Source organism: Callospermophilus lateralis, chromosome 6 (genome assembly GCF_048772815.1).
Source record: "Callospermophilus lateralis isolate mCalLat2 chromosome 6, mCalLat2.hap1, whole genome shotgun sequence".
In the NCBI taxonomy this organism is placed as follows: Eukaryota; Metazoa; Chordata; class Mammalia; order Rodentia; family Sciuridae; genus Callospermophilus; species Callospermophilus lateralis.
The window spans coordinates 90,382,301-90,399,471 of record NC_135310.1 but is presented as its reverse complement, the minus strand read 5'-3'; the positions used below and the strand labels follow the sequence as shown (position 1 = coordinate 90,399,471).

The window sequence follows — 17,171 nt, the reverse complement described above, 5'->3', positions numbered from 1 at the left end:
CATGCCAGGCCAGCACGCTACCACTTGAGCCACATCCCCAGCCCTCGTTATTTTGTTATTGAGAAAACTGTTGATTTAGACTTGCAATTCTGATGTAGTGGAAGAGACCTGATAGATCTGATCATAACAGAGAAAAGCCCATGAATGCTTTATTTATAGTGGAACACCCAAAGAGACTCAGGAAGGAGCTTCTTCAGGAAAATATTATAAGAGTGGGGAAAACAATTTGTATGGAGCTTGGCAAGTTATGCGCATCTCTGGGTAGCTGCTTTTGAACCTAGGGCTGTGAGCTAAGGCAGGGTGCCAGCATGTTCTGGTCTTTCTCCAACTGGGGAATTTACCCAGGAGTTCCCAGAAAAGCAGCTTTCCTGCCTTAAATGGCTCAAACAAAATCCGTAGTTCATATGAGGATTCTAACAAATAAGGTTGTCTTGTTGCTTTGTCTTAGCAATGGTTATTTGGCCACTGTACTAAAGGTGCAAATATTTTGAACTGCTACAGACAGAATCATATCTTTCTTCCCTATTTTCTCCTTGAACTTTGTCTAAGAACCAATTTTGGGGGACATTCTTTTTCTTTTTTGATACAAGGTCTCACGAAATTGCTGAGGTTTACAATCTTTCTGCATCAGCCTTCTGAGCTCCTGGGATTACAGGCATGTGCCACTGTGCCCGGCTTCAGGGCCTTCTTTTGAGAGCCACTAACATGTTGGGATAGTTCTACTGAATTCTTAAGATTTTTCATGATTAACTCTAGGATACCTATGTAATTTTATTTCCCAAGATTCTCCCTGTGGATTCTGTGGAACCACTTCTAGTTTTCAAATATGATGGGTTCTAACTTACTTCATATAGTTTATAGGCTCTCCCCTCCTTATTACTTCTTTTTTAAAACCACAAATAACTCCCCTAAGGCAGCTAAAAGTTTCCTCTGCTATGTGATTATAACACTTTCTGTATACTTCTTTTTGCTCTTACCATGTTATGAAATTTTTCTCAGAAATGTAATTCTACAACAATCAAATATCAAGCACATTAAAGAACAATATGGAAATAAAAGTGCAAACAAATAGTTAACTGGATACAATTCATATTATGTCGCTAATCTATTACCATTATCAGTAACCAAATAATCTAAACAGTCATTAGTTTTGTCTCAAGTTGTAAGGTTTTATCTTTCAGTAAACTTTGCATGGATTATGAAACTTTAATCTTTGGCATTATAAGTCTCTATTTTGCTTTCCTCAGATTCAAGAGCTTCATTCTGTCATTGTCATTATCTTTTTACTGGCTTAAAGAGATGATGATAATTACATTGCCATTTGCTTTGGTTTTCTGAAATAGGCAGTTAAGAGATTATCACATTGTACTGAAATTATTTGCTTGAATGTTCCTATCCAAATGAGACTGGGAACTCTGAAAACAAGCATTGTTCTTATTTATGTTAATATCTCCTAGTTACTAATACTTTAGACTTAATTATGTTTGAATGAATGCTTCCTTGTTCACAAAATAAACAAGAAATACCAATGCTAACTATTTAACAAAGGAAAATGGAAATGCAGAAAGATAGTGATAGAAATAAAATGTAAATATAAATGGGTGTATTTATAGACTTCCAATGATGCTGTCTCTAAAATTGTAGCTCTGAGTGTTTGGATTAGCAGATAACTGATAGGCAAAATGAAAATAGTTATTTGAACAAGGAAGTAGGACACTAAATTAAGTTAGATTAAAGGTAATTTATTCAGTACATGAGTACCTGTTATAAGTGAGACATAGCACTTATTCCTAAGTTAAAGCAATATAAAGACAAATATGGTTCCTAACTTTATGGAGGATTATCATCTAGCAAATATTTTTAAAAAGGAGAGTTTTAAACTCAAAAAACAATAAATTGAGTACACACAGATTTGGGTGTTTTTTCTAAGACCCTTTGGTAATAACAATGTAGAAGTACAATAGAACTAGAGAATCATGATTATCAACACAAATTATACTGATTTGATTATTATGTATTATAAACATCCATTGAATTATCACACTGTACCCCATAAATGTGTACAATTAAAACAATGTTTTAAAATTAATTTTTAAAAATATGACAAATCAAATACCCATTCATAATTTAAGAAATAAAGGAAAATAAAACAACTAATTGAAGAGACCTTCGGAGACCTGCTAAAAGACACGCATGAAAAACTTAATGTTCTAACTTATTGATGAAAAGACTTCATCCTTTTGTGTGTAAATCTGGGAACAAGACAAGAAATTCTTATTTTTCTATTCCAAATTGTATTAGAAGTACTAGCCAGGGAAATAATATAATAAAAATAAAATAAAACCCTCTAGCATAGAAAAAAAAATAATGATTGCCACAGGCTGGAGAGGGGAATAAGGAGAGATTGGTTAATAGGTACAAGGTATAAATAGATAAGAATGATAAGTTCTGGTGTTCTATTGCACAGTAGGGTAACTATAGTTGATAATAATGTGTATTTCAAAATAGCTACAAGGGAAGATTTTGAGTACTTCACCAAAAGGAACCATAAATGTTTAAGGTGGCAGAAATGCTGAGTACCCAGATTTGATTATATATAATGTATACATGTATTAAAACATCAGACTGTACTCTATCAATGTATAATTATTATGTACCAATTAAAACTAAAACTTTTTTTAAAAAAGGAATGGCAAAAATGTTTCAATAAAGTTTTGAAGTATAGAAATCAAGTGGAAGCTGAACTACCTTTTGGGACAAATCTCCCCCCACTCCCGCCCCCCGCCCCAAACCCTCTTCAGTTCTGAGAAGTTTCAGGCTTAAAGTCAGGCAGATATAGCGGATTATGGGAAACGAGAGGTGGGCCGGAAAATTAGGGTAAATTAAATGCCTGTGATCAAGTCAGCTGTGATAGCTGACCATCACATCACTGAGTACACAGTATCAGGAAGATTGCTATTTTCTGTAGGTCCAAAACCTCAGGACTTTTCTCTAAATAAATTCCCATGAGGAATTAGCATTATAAAGAGAGTCAAGCATGCATTCTTTATTATTATTATTATTATTATGGTTAAAAAAACACATAACAAACTCTGTTCTCTTAAATTTTAAGTATATAGCACAGTATTGTTAATTATACACACATTATTATATAGGACTCTAGAACTTTTTTGTCTTATGTAACTGAAACTCTGTACCACTGAATAACAACTCTCTATTTCCCCCTCCCTCAGCCCCTGGCAACAACCATTCTGCTTTCTGCCTCTATGTGTTTGACTGCTTCAAATTCCAGTATTTGTCCTTTTTTAATTGGCTTTTTTCCCTTAGTATAATGTTCTTAAGATTCATCCATGTTATAGCATAAGACAGGGTTTCCTTTATTTGTGTGCGGGTGTGTGTGTGTGTGTGTATCACATTTTCTTCATTCATCTATAGGTAGGCATTTAGATTATTTACACCTCTCGACTATTGTACAGATGCTTGAATGAACGTGGGAGTACAAATACCTCTTTGAGATACTAAAATATTAAAAATCTTTTTAAAATTTATATATGACAGCGGAATGCATTACAATTCTTATTACACATATAGAGCATGATTTTTCATATCTCTGGTTTTATACATAGTATATTCACACCAATTTGTGTCTTCATACCTGCACTTTGGATAATAATGATCATCACATTCCACCATCATTAATAACCCCATGCCCCTTTCCTTCCCCTCTAACCCCTCTGCCCTATCTAGAGTTCGTCTATTCCTCCCTTGCTCCTGCACCCTATCCAACTATGAATCAGCCTCCTTAAATCAGAGAAAATTCTTGTCATTTGGTTTTTGAGTATTGGCTAACTTCACTTAGCATTATCCTCTCTAATTCCATCCATTTACCTGGAAATGCCATGATTTTATTTTCTTATTGCTGAGTAGTATTCCATTGTATATATGTGCCACATTTTTTTTATCCATTCATCTACTGAAGGACATCTAGGTTGGTTCTAGTTTAGCTATTGTGAATTGTGCTGCTATAAACATTAATGTGGCTATGTCCCTGTAGCATGCTGTTTTTAAGTCTTTTGGGTATAGACCAAGGAGAGGGATAGCTGGGTCAAAAGGTGGTTCCATTCCTAATTTTCTAAGAAATCTCCATACTGCTTTCCATATTAGCTGTACCAATTTGCAGTCCCACCAGCAGTGTATGAATGTACCTTTTCCCCCACATCCTCACCAGCACTTGTTGTTGTTTGTATGCATAATAGCTGCCATTCTGACTGGAGTGAGATGAAATCTTAGAGTGGTTTTGATTTGCATTTCTCTAATTGCTAGTGATGATGAACATTTTTTCATGTATTTGTTGATTGATTGATTGTACATCATCTTCTGAGAAGTGTCTCTTTAGTTCCTTGGCCCATTTATTGATTGGGTTATTTTATTTATTTATTTATTTATTTATTTATTTATTTATTTATTTTTTAGTGTTTAGCTTTTTGAGTTCATTATATACTCTAGAGATTAGTGGTTTATCTGATGTGTGAGGGGTAAAGATTTGCTCCCAAGATGTAGGCTCTCTATTTACCTCACAGATTGTTTCTTTTGCTGAGAAGAAATTTTTTAGTTTGAAACCATTCCGTTTATTGATTCTTGATTTTAATTCTTGCACCACAGGAGTCTTATTAGGAAGATGGAGATTAGGGCCTACTTTTTCTTGTATTAGACACAGGGTCTCTGGTTTTATTTCTAAATCTTTGATCCATTTTGAGTTGAGTTTTGTGCGTGGTGAGAGATAGGGGTTTAATTTCATTTTGTTGCATATGGATTTCCAGTTTTCCCAGCGCCATTTGTTAAAGAGGCTATCTTTTCTCCAATGCAGTTCTTGCCACCTTTGTCTAATATAAGATAATTGTAGTTTTGTGGGTTAGTCTCTGTGTCCTCTATTCTGTACCATTGGTCTACCAGTCTCTTTTGGTGACAATACCATGCTGTTTTTGTTACTATTGCTCTGTAGTATAGTTTAAGTTCTGGAATAGTGATGCCACCTGCTTTCCTCTTCCTGCTAAGGATTGCTTTAGCTATTCTGGGTCTATTATTTTTCCAGATGAATTTCATGATTGCTTTTTCTATTTCTATGAGGAATGTCATTGGAATTTTGATCGGAATTGCATTATATCTGTATAGTGCTTTTGGAAGTATGGTCATTTTGATGATATTAATTCTGCCTATCCAAGAGGAAGGTAGATCTTTTCATTTTGTAAGGTTTTCTTGATTTCTTTCTTTAGGGTTCTGTAATTTTCATTATATAGATCTTCACCTCTTTCATTAAATTGATTCCCAAGGGTTTTTTTTTGTTTTGTTTTTTGTTTTTTGGTTTTTTTTTTTGAGGCTATTGTTAATGGGGTAGTTTTCCTCATTTCCCTTTCTAAGGATTTATGACTGATATACAGAAATGCCTTTGATTATGGGTGTTGATTTTATATCCTGCAACTTTGCTGAATTCATTTACTAGTTCTAGAAGTTTTCTGGTGGAACTTTTAAGGTCTTCCAGGTATAGCATCATATCATCAGCAAATAGTGCCAATTTGACTTCTTCTTTTCCCCTGTGTATCCCTTTAATTTCTTTCGTCTAATTGCTCTGGCCAGTGTTTTAAGAACTATGTTAAATAGAAGTGGTGAAAGAGGGCATCCCTGTCTTGTTCCAGTTTTTAGAGAGAATGCCTTCAATTTTTCTCCATTTAGAATGATGTTGGCCTGGGGCTTAGCATAGATAGCTTTTATGATGTTGAGATATGTTCCTGTAATCCCTAGTTTTTCTAGTGTTTTGAACATGAAGGGGTGCTATATTTTGTCAAATGCTTTTTCTGCATCTATTGAGATGATCCTATGGTTCTTATCTTGGTTGGTATACTTTTGATGGTGTCTGCTATTTCATCACTTGAAATTGGTCTGTTTAAATTGTGTATATCATCCTGATTCAATTTGGGCAAATTATATGACTCTAGAAATTTGTCGATGCCTTCGATATTTTCTATTTTATTGGAGTACGGGTTTTTTAAATAATTTCTAATTATCTTCTGTATTTCTGTAGTGTCGGTTGTGATATTTCCTTTTTCATCACAAATGTTAGTGATTTGATTTTTTCCTTTGTTAGCATGGCTAAGGGTCTGTCAATTTTATTTATTTTTTCAAAGAACAAACTTCTTGTTCTGTCGGTTTTTTCAGTTATTTTTCAATTTCATTGATTTCAGCTCTGATTTAATTATTTCGTGTCTTCTGCTGCTTTTGGTGTAGATTTGTTCTTCTTTTTCTAGGGCTTTCAGATGTAATGTTAAGTCATTTATTTGTTGACTTTTTCTTCTTTTAAAGGAATGAACTCCATGCAATGAACTTTCCTCTTAGAACTGCTTTCATAGTGTCCCAGAGATTTTGATATGTTGTATTTGTGTTCTCATTCACCTCTAAAAACTTTTTAATCTCCTCCTTGATGTCTTCTGTAACCCATTGTTGATTCAGTAGTGTATTTTTTGGTCTCCAGGTGTTGGAGTGGATTTTATTTCTTATTTTATCACTGATTTCTAATTTCATTCCATTATGATCTGATAAATGCAGGATAATATCTCTACATTTTTATGTTTGTTAAGAGTTGCTTTGTGGCATATTATATGGTCTTTTTAGAGAAGAATCCATGTGCTGCTGAGAAAAAAAGTATATTCTCTCGTTGAATATTGGAATATTCTACATATGTCAGTTAAGTCTAAGTTATTGATTGTATTATTGAGTTCTATAGTTCTTTATTCACCTTTTGTTTGGAAGACCTATCTAGTGATGAAAGAGGTGTGTTAAAGTCAACCCAAATTGGGTTGTGGTCTGTTTCACTCTTGAACTTGAAAAGAGTTTGTTTGATGAACATAGCTTCTCCGTTGTTTGGGGCATATATATTTATAATTGTTAAGTCTTATAGGTGTATGGTTCCCTTGAGCAGTATGTAGTGTCCTTCTTTATCCTTTTTGATTGACTTTAGTTTGAAGTCTACTTTATTTGATATGAGGATGGAAACCCCTCCTTGCTTCCACAGTCCATGTGAGTGGTATGATTTTTCCCAACCCTTCACTTTCAGTCTGTGAATGTCTTTTTCTGTGAGATTAGTCTCTTGGAGGCAGCATATTGTTGGGTCTTTTTTTTTTTTTTTAAATCCAATCTTCTAGTCTATGTCTTTTGACTCTTGAGTTTAGGCCATTAACATCCAGGGGTGTTATTGAAACATGATTCATATTTCCAGCCATTTCTGTTTATTTTTGGTATTTAATGTGACTTGATTTCCTCTCTGCTTAGATTTTCCTTTAAAAGTGTAATCCCTCCCTTGCTGATTTCATCATTGTTTTTTATTTCCTCTTCTTGTTCTGTAGTGCAGGCTTTCTAGTTGTAAATTCTTTTAACTTTTATTTATCATGGGAGGTTTTTATTTGATCATCAAATCTAAAACTTTGTTTTGGTGGATATAACATTATTGGTTGGCATCCATTTTCTTTCAGAGCTTGGTATATGTTGTTCCATGATCTCCAGGCTTTGAGGTCTCTGGATTGAAAAATCTGATGAGATATGAATTGGTCTCCCCCTATATGTGATCTGATTCTTCTCTCTTGCAGCTTTTAAGATTCTATTGTTATTCTGTATGCTAGGCATTTTCATTATAATGTGCCTTGGTGTAGATCTGTTGTAATTTTGTACATTTGGTGTCCTGTAAGCCACTTGTATTTAGTTTTCCTATTTGTTCTTTAGGCTTGGGAAATTTTCTGATATTATCTCATTGAAGAGATTATGCATTCCTTTGGTTTGAAACTCTGTGCCTTCCTCTTTCCCAATAACTCTTAGATTGGTCTTTTGATGCTGTCTTATAATTCATGGTTTCTAACTTTCTTCACCGTGTGATCAACTTTATTTTCCAGATTGTTTACTTTGTCTTCATTATCTGACATTCTTTTTTCCAAGTGATCTAGTCTGTTGGTTTTGCTTTCTATTGAGTTTTTATATTTGATTTATTGTATCCTTCATTTCAAGGATTTATGACTGTTTTTTTTTTTTTCAAGGTCTCTCTCTCTCTCTCTTGATATTATCTTTTGCTACCTGTATTCGCTCTCTTGTTTCATTGTTGGAGTGATCAATCTTTGCTTGTATTTGCTCATTTAGGTCATTCTTTAATTCACACATCATTTTAATTATGAACCTTCTGAACTCCTTCTCTGACATTTCATCAACTTCACTGTCCGTAGGTTCTTTATTATAGTATCCTGGTTTGTTTGGGGCACTTTTCTCCCTTGTTTTTTCATGTTGTCTATGTATCTTCCTTTCTTGCTGTGTGAATCTGAGATATTACAGTTTCTTCCCTAAGTTCTTATAATACCCATGCAGAGTGTCTGTACCTCACCTTGATGTTGGCTTCCAGACCAGGCTCTGGAGAGTATCTGCCCTGCCATGGGAGGGGTTAACTGGGCCTACTGAGAGCCTGGAATCTGGGTGGGCTGGAATGGGCGGTCTGGACTGGATCTCGGCTCCTGTGGTAGTCCACTGGTCAGAGGTGTGATCCTCAACCAGAGGCTAGACTCTGGCAAGTGTCTTCCCCTCCAGGAAAGGGGTGGACCCAGCCCGCTGTGCACCTGGGCTCTGAACAGGCATGTGTGGGTGGGTCTGGGAGCTGGGCTTGACCCTGTTTCTAATTCTTTGGGATAAATACCCAGAAGTAGAATTTCTGGGTCATGTGGTTCTATTTTTAGTTTTTTGAGGAACCTCATAATATTTTGCACTGTTGGATTCTAATTTCAATACATACGTAAGTGCTAATCATGTTCATAATTCTATATGAAGTAAGAAATATGTGAGACATGTACCTTGCCTTCAAGGAATATCTGTTCTTTTCAGATACATTGGCTCACGCCTATAATCCTAGCTATGGGTGAGGCTGAAGCAAGATATTGGCAAGTTCAAGCCCCACCTGTGCAACTTAGGGACACCCCATCTCAAAAATAAAATAAAAGGTTTTTTGGTGATGTAGCTCAGAGGTAGAACAGGATTGGGGAGAGGAAACTTCTCTTCCTTCTTCCTGAAATGTTCTTTTTATCTTTATTTTACTCTTTTTCATAGCATTTCAATTCAAAAACTATATTGTCAGCAGCCTCTTCTCACTCCACAAAGTTCATTTCTGTTTGTGTAGCATTCTATCCTCTCTTAACACTTGATATAGGTATAATTTGCAGAATTAGATGAGGTCACATAAAATAATTTGTTTGATTTAGTTGAATTCACTCTGTTTAACTTAGAATAATGCATGACACAGTAGTTTTTATTGTGAACTATGTTATACATCTTGAAATTATATAATAACAATTATAAAAAATAATGAATATCCAGGGATTCAACGCTTTAAGAAATTTACTACCAGTATCTTCAAATCCTCCTGACTTTCAGAATGCTCATCCTGTCTTTCTTGTTAATAATCCTTTTGCTTTCTCTATAATTTTATCAGTTATGAATGTATCCCAAGGAAATACCTGGTTGAGTGTAGCAAAACTGAATAGCAAGCACAAACCCAGTTGTGTAAGAAAGCTGAAATACTACTGCTATTTTTAAAAGGCTCTGTTTTAGTCAGCTTTTTCATTGCTATGAGTAAAAGATGTAGGAGGAAAAGTTTATCTGGGGGCTCATGGTTTCAGAGGTCTCAGTCCATAGCCAGGTAGCTCCATTCCTTGGGGCTCAAGGTGAGGCAAAATATCGTGACAAAGGGAAGTGACTCACATGATGATCAGAAGCAAAAAGGGGGCTCAACTCACCAGATACAAAATAATACCACAAAGGCATGCCCTCAGGGACCTACATCTTCTAGCCGCACACTACCCACCTTCATCCACCACTCAGTTAATCCCATCAGGGTGATTGATTCACTGATTGGATCAAGATTCTTATTGCCCAATCGGTTCTCTGCTAAACCTTCTTGCATTTTCTCACACATGAGCTTTTGGGGGACACTTCACATCTAAACCATAATAGGTTCCCAGAATAAGAAAGCTGAACAGTTTCTGGGTTATAGTATACTTCTATATATCAAAAAGGTTTTAAGATTCCCTTTGAGGAAGTTCATTGGTAATATCAAAAATGTAGAGTTCACCACATTAGGGGCTTCCAGCAAGGCTATAATATGATAAAGTATTGGATATCCAAGATATTACATCAAAAATTACCTTCCTCCAACTCTCAGCAGCATAACAAAGTAGAAAAGATACCCTGTAAGTCAATGAAAACGTGATGTAAGGCAATAAACAGCAATCTTATTAGGGCACCCTCCAACAATCCTAGTACTGAAAAGAATCTGTTCAAGTTTTTAATTTGTCCTTAGGTGGCAGCAGAGATCGATCAGATGACAGACTTCAACATATCTATCTTTTAAGGCACACCTAATCCAGTCTTTCTTCAAATGTCTGATAGGCCTCAGTTGAAAACAGGGACTGATTTTTGAGAATATACATGGGACTTGTCTCTTTGATCTTCACTTTGGAGAGATGACAAGTCATTTGATAAATAATCTTTGATGTCACCGTTTATTTTTCATTGTTGTTCAAAGTTCCCTTGTCAAGAACTATTAAGAAGGTCTGGGGATGTGACTCAGTGGTAAAATGTTTGCTTAGCATGTGTGAGGCACTGAGTTTGATCCTCACCATATTGTGTGCATCTACAACTAAAAACAAAAATTAAAAAAAAAAACTATTAAGCTAAAATTTTACCTTGTACATTGTTGAAAATTTTGTAGCGTTTCCATGTTTCTTACATTTTGTAAGCAGAAATACTAAAAAGACTGTAATACAGAATAACAAAAGTAAGCTTTTGTAGCACACATCTTTGGAAATTATAGTATCTTATTCTACAGCATAGGGTAAACTTTTCACTGTCCAGTAAAAATAATGATATTGTTGACCTCTGGTGCAAAGTTTAGACAGGTTTTCTTCTAACTACTTATAAAGGATAGAAGTTTCCTAAAATTAGAGTTCCTTAGTTGTGACCAGAAACCCATTGCATGCATAATACCCACCTTGGTCTGCCTGCATGTCATTCTCTTAGGTCTTTCAGGAGTGGGCATAAGGTGAACTGATACAAACAAAAAGTTCATGCTGCTTGCTTTTCAAGAATTATAAAATATTTCTGTCTTTTGGCCAAGAGTCTTATTTCTTCTGTCAATATTTATGAAACTGTGGTAGGCTAGCTTGTTAGTTTGGTTGCATATAGGATAAGTTCTTGAAAGTTCTTAATTTGTCAGAGAAGGCTCTTGTCTATCTCCTATCAGTTTTCACTGGAGAAGAAGAATATAGCTACCAGCTTTTTAGGAGCACAGTAGAGGAAAAAAATCTGGGAATATTTGCATTTAGCATATAATATGCCTATACTTGTATAATTGTGCTCCGAGTTTTGCCAGGTGACTTTGAGTTCAGAAGGCTTCTGTGTTATCCTCACCAGAGAATAAACCTCTTCAGCAGGATGGAAGAAGGAGCAGCATGCAATAGGGGAAAGAATCTATTCTATTCTCTGCTGAACAATGTTTTCTTAAAGAAAACATTGCCTGACTTTTCTGTTCAAAATGCCTATCTTACTCATCCTTCTTTGTTCTCTCTTTTTTCTCCATAGTAGTTATTACTTTCATATTGTATTATTTACTGATTTTTAAAAAATTCTCTATTCCCCTTCCCCATTAGAATATAAGCTTTATGAGATCAGAAATTTATATTTCTTTTTAATTTTTTGGTACCAGGGATTGAACTCAGGGGCACTTTGCCACTGAGCCACATCCCCAGCTCTGTTTTTAATTTTATTTAGAGACAGGGACTCATTGAGTTTCTTAATGCCTTGCTTTTGCTGAGGCTGGCTTTGAACTTGTGATCCTCCTGCCTTAGCCTCCTGAGCCCCTGGGATTACAGGCATGTGCCAACCACACCTGATGAGATTTTTATTTCTTTCATTTTATTATGTATCCCTAACACCTAGAAAGTATCTGCCACATAGTTATTCCAGAAATATTTGCTAATTAGATAAGTGAATGAATGACTAAAAGGAATTTTTATGTCTGTTGCCCTTGCTGTTGGTTTGAGAATAAATTAAAATGTTTACTATCTGTAAATTAGTGATATGACTTTTTAAAAGATTTACTGCTATCAGTTAAGCAGTTTTCACTGAAGATTATTGTTAATCATTCCATAGGAATTTAGAATCATTTTTTATCTGATATTAAAATTCCATTTAGAACATTTCCAAAGGTAGTTGTTTTTATGTTTGAGTGTTTCTAGCATTCTTACTCAACAAATACTGAATATTTTATTGGTAGAGCCAATGGAGTTTGCTGAAGAATTTGATGTGAGGCATGGAGAAAAGAGCATAATTTACAAAAATCACAGGTCTAGTAAGGGACAGAGCCAGATTTTACATCTAAATTCTGTGTTCTTAATGACTGCTGCTAATGCTGCTTCTTGAAGGGGCGGGGAGCTAGCAAAAAAGAGTAAAAAGGATTATCCTATGAATTAGTTGTCCAGAAGGCCAAATTAGAGAAGTACTTCAAGAATGAGAGAATATACTGTTACATGCTGAGTTTAAGTCAAGTAAGTGATGGCTAAGAATTTTCCATTGAATTTAGCAAAGCAGAAGTCATTTATGCTCCTGATAAAAGCAACTAAATGGGTGAAAGTCTAGTTGAAGTGCGAATTATTGCCTCATTTATCTTTTCAGATCAGGTCTAGTCATAAGACAGTTTTATAATGGTTATAATGTATTTATTTGTTTTGATCACAGAAATTAGTGAGCTTTAAGAAATTCTCTAGTACTTCTATGTAAAGTTATAATGGAGTAATCAAGGTTACAGTAATTTAAAAAAATAATACTTATACATTGTATTTTGTCTTTTATCTATCAATCACATATCTTATCTGTTTTAGGTATGACTTTAGCCTTTCCAGCTTCAGTTCATGATTCTTTGATTTGCAGTAAAACATTTCAAATTCTGTACAAAAATGAAGAGGTCGTTTTAAATGATGTTATGCTCTTCAAAGTCAAAATGTTGTTGGATGAAAAAAAGGTAAACATCTCTTCATTTATATTTAGATACATATTTTTGTAAAACCTTAAAGCATATTTCTTACGTTTTTAATGTCAATATTAATGTATATTTCTAACTTTCTAAGATATATTTCTAACTTTCTAAATATTCATAAAGCATTTTGTAATTTCTCTTTAGATTGAAGAAACCCTTGAGGAAATGAATTTTCTATTATCCTTGGATCTACACTTCACAGAGGGAGATTATTCGTAAGTATACTAGTCAGTTAAAAATTGTGTAGGTTCTCATTCTGTTATATGTTAGATTCCCCATTTTCTTCTCAGAATTCAGCCTGTCCTTTCTTGATTATTTTGAAATACTTCTATTTTCTGGGAGAGTCTCCTGACAGTGATTAGAATTACTCTTTTGTGCTTAGGCTGATTCCTTCAACTCCAGATAGCAAAATCAGATAAGATGAAGAAATATAAGACTCTAGAAATTATACAGTTGACATAATACCACTACCATGAGGCATTTAAATATAACTGCAGTATTATCCACTATTTCATAGGCAAATCTTTCTTGGTGGTATGAGTTATGCCTTCTTTAGGGGTGAGCCTTTGTTGATACTCTGAAAATTATCAAGACTGATGACTCTTAGGCTTGACCATTGTTTCTGTCCTGGAGGAAGTTTTAGGGCTGGATACCCTGAACTTGCCCATACACCTCGACATCTAAATATATATTTTAGGCACAAATTGTGCTTCTAATCATTTAAAACAAGAATCAGAGATCTATTTAACCATTTTCTTTTTGGAGGCCTTTCCCCCCTCCGTTTTAAATTTAGTTTTAGAACTACTTCTTCAAAATTGTAGATAAATTCAGGCTGCATGTAAGACTGCATAGTCATATTGTTGAAAGGACTCCTTTAGGTTTCCTTTTCATTATCATAGAGCAGTAAGAATGTTTTATTTCAGTAACTACTGCTCCTCTGTGATACTTGTTCATTACAAGAGTTTTGTAAGGTTACTTTGTTTGCTTAACAAAGTCAGAATTCTTTAAGTGGGGTAAGCCAAATAAATATAGGTAGTTTATTAGCTGTAAGTAGTTATAATGTGTGTATTTTTAAAAGGTATAATTTGGATATAATTTTTATGACATAGTTTTATATTTTTATATGCATAAATGTAGCGACAGACTAAATATAATAAAAATCTTTTATAAATAATGAATAATGACTTGCCATTTTTGGCAGCATTTAATAAAGTAAAAATAATTTGAAGTATCATTTTGGATTTTTATACTAGATTTTAACCTATGTTATACTGCAGTCTGTTAATAAGCAGTATTCCCTATGGAGTAAAATATACTTAAGATGAGATTAATTCCTGCAGTTTTAAAAAGGACTCATTTTAATAGAGGATAATTATAGCCTATATCATGGACTAATAGAGAAGTGCAAGTAAAATCTGGCTACTTTCTTGATATGTTTCATATTGTTGCTTGATACAAATTTGATGTTTCTAACATGTCTCTCATTCTGAATTTTTAAAAAGTAATTAAGCAGGGGCTGGGATATGTTTCAGTGGTAGAGCACTTGTCTGGTATACATGGGGCCCTGGATTTGATCCCCAGCACTGTAAAAGGAAAAAAAAAATTAATTTAACATATGATTTTCGTAGTTTTAGTTTACCGTACAAAATGTTAGCCTTAACTAAACATTGCTTTCCTAAAGATTTAAATGCAATTGTGTTGCTTTTTATAGGGCAAGTGATCTGAACGCCTTACAACTAATAAGTAGCCGAACATTAAAGCTGCACTTCAACCTCTACAGAGGACTTCATCATCATATTAATGTTATGTTTGATTATTTCCACCTTTCTGTTGTGTCTGTTATAGTCCATGCATCATTGGTTGCACTACACCAGCCACTAATAAGGTAATTTTAACCAATACCTTATCTTAGTAATATCTTTCATTTTTATAAGAAAACATATATTTTGATAAAGATAATGAAAAAAGATTTTAAATTCATAACTAGTAAGAAATACTTATCCCAGTGGCTCAGGAGGCTGAGGCAGGAAGATCACAAGTTCAAAGCCAGCTTCAGCAACTTAGCAAGGCCCTAAGCAACTTGGTGAGACCTTGTCTCAAAATAAAAAATAAAAAAGGCTATAGATGTGACTCATTGGTAAGTGTCCCTGATTTCAATCCCTGGTACCAAAAAAGAAAGAGGAAAAAAAAAAAAAAAAAACTTTCATTTTATACAAACATAATAAAATGATAAAATTTTTAAAGAGTGTGGGACCATTAGGTTGATGATATTTTTTCTTACAGAAATATGGAACAATCTTTTGTCAATCCCAAATGAGTTGATTAAATGAAGGAATGCAATCCGGAAATAGCCATATAACATTATTTAGTCTATACTTGTTTTTTTATTCAACACTGTACTGTTATTACTTCTTTTCTGGGAAAATATATAAATTTTTTCTTAGTTTTCTTTGTTTCTTTTCTGGATGGGCTAATTTTGTCTTCTTAATGCTAATACTGTATAGTAATTATTGCTTTCTAAGTCATTAACCAACTTTATAGATTTTTACCTAGACTTTTAAACTACATCATATGGTTTAGTGTGAAGATATAAAATTTTTCTGGATCATAATAAATGTGTGGTAATAATTTTTTCTGACCACTTCTGTGGGAAGACAAATTATCTTTTGCTATATACAATTCAAGCCCTTCAATTCATACAGTTAAACAGCATCCTTGTAGCATGGGCAATTGATGGACACTTCAAGTCAGTTATTTCTATGAAAAGACCTCAAATAGATTTTGGGTTTTTGAACTATCTGCCCTCTCTGACACAAATCTGATTCTGACACCTGTATTAGGAATGATGCTTAAGGGATACCATGGTAAGCTAATTTATCAGAAAGCTAAGTCGGTCAATTTGTAGAATTAGCCTCAGAATTTATAGAAGCCAACACAATTTAACATATTAACTACAAGTAATAACCTCTTATGGAATATCTTTACATTGTTTTAAAAACCATAATTGAGAATATTTTCCATTAAATTGTTCCCTCTTCTCTTACATGAAGATAATTTTCACATATCTCTTTTGAGGGTATAGAGTCAAGAATAAGACTATTCTGATTTGCTTTGCCTTCATGTTCTGTAATAAGCTCTGTAAATGATTGCCTTACTATCTTTGTCTTACTTTTTAGGCCTTTGAGAAGCTGTGCTCAGTTGCTACAGCTTTTTAAGCAGGAAGGTGTTTGTTATAATTAACTTTATTATAAACTTCAAAAAAATTTGGAAGTTGTTCCAGAATAGATTAGTGTGCAATAACATTTTAACTGAAACTTCTTTGACAAGAAAGTGGTTTCTGTAAACTGCAAGTGAAGTAATATAAAAATATTACTTTTATATGAATTACATGCCAGGTTTTATACTGTCCTAAGTTTATTAATATATTGCTACAGTTTTCTGAATCTCGTTTTTGTAGTTTCAGTAAAAGTCCCTCATTAAATTGTGTAACTTAAAAAAAAAAAAACTTCCAAGACTATCTTTATAAAACTAGCTTAGTTTTTCTCCTGAAAAATATACAAACAATTCAAAATTTAGCTCATATTCTTAATGTTGCTTTTTAAGACCCTAATTAAATAGTGATATTCACCCCACTAATCCTAGTGGTTAAAAATGTGCTTCCCTTGGCAATGCAGCATACTAGTAGGAGAAGCAGGTAGTTCTTCTTAGAGACTGTCTCCTGGAAGAAGACATTTTTGGCTCACAATTAGAAGCCTAGAGGCTTAATTGTCAGCTCTGATTAATAACTGGGAAAGAAAAACAAGGTGCTTATAACAGCTTAGGATACCATGCTTCTCCTACTTGTCATGGACCCTTAGGTCTACTCTCTTGCTGCTAGAACTTTGCCTTGAAAGCAGCAGCATTTTCCCCTGCCTGTCTTTGCCTATAAGTGAGAAGATGGAAAAGGAACACAAAGAAAGGGTAAGAAAAAGCTTTTGCTGGTGGTGTGCTGGTAAAGGGGTTGTGTGTAAAGGTAACATTTTTTGCTATAGATGCTTCAACAAGTTTTTCCTGAAGTTTA

At 34.1% G+C, this 17,171-nt stretch overlaps 1 protein-coding gene across 6 annotated transcripts in view; it reads left to right on the top strand.

Moving 5' to 3' along the window:
• Positions 1-17,171, top strand: part of Fam135a (family with sequence similarity 135 member A) — a 110,047-nt gene that overhangs the window by 29,229 nt on the left and 63,647 nt on the right. For all 6 annotated transcript variants that reach the window (XM_076858516.1, XM_076858519.1, XM_076858518.1 and 3 more), the window contains 3 exons: positions 12,957-13,096; positions 13,256-13,326; positions 14,823-14,996. In XM_076858516.1, coding sequence (XP_076714631.1) covers positions 12,957-13,096; positions 13,256-13,326; positions 14,823-14,996 — 385 coding nt within the window. The remainder of the gene's footprint in view (positions 1-12,956; positions 13,097-13,255; positions 13,327-14,822; positions 14,997-17,171) is intronic.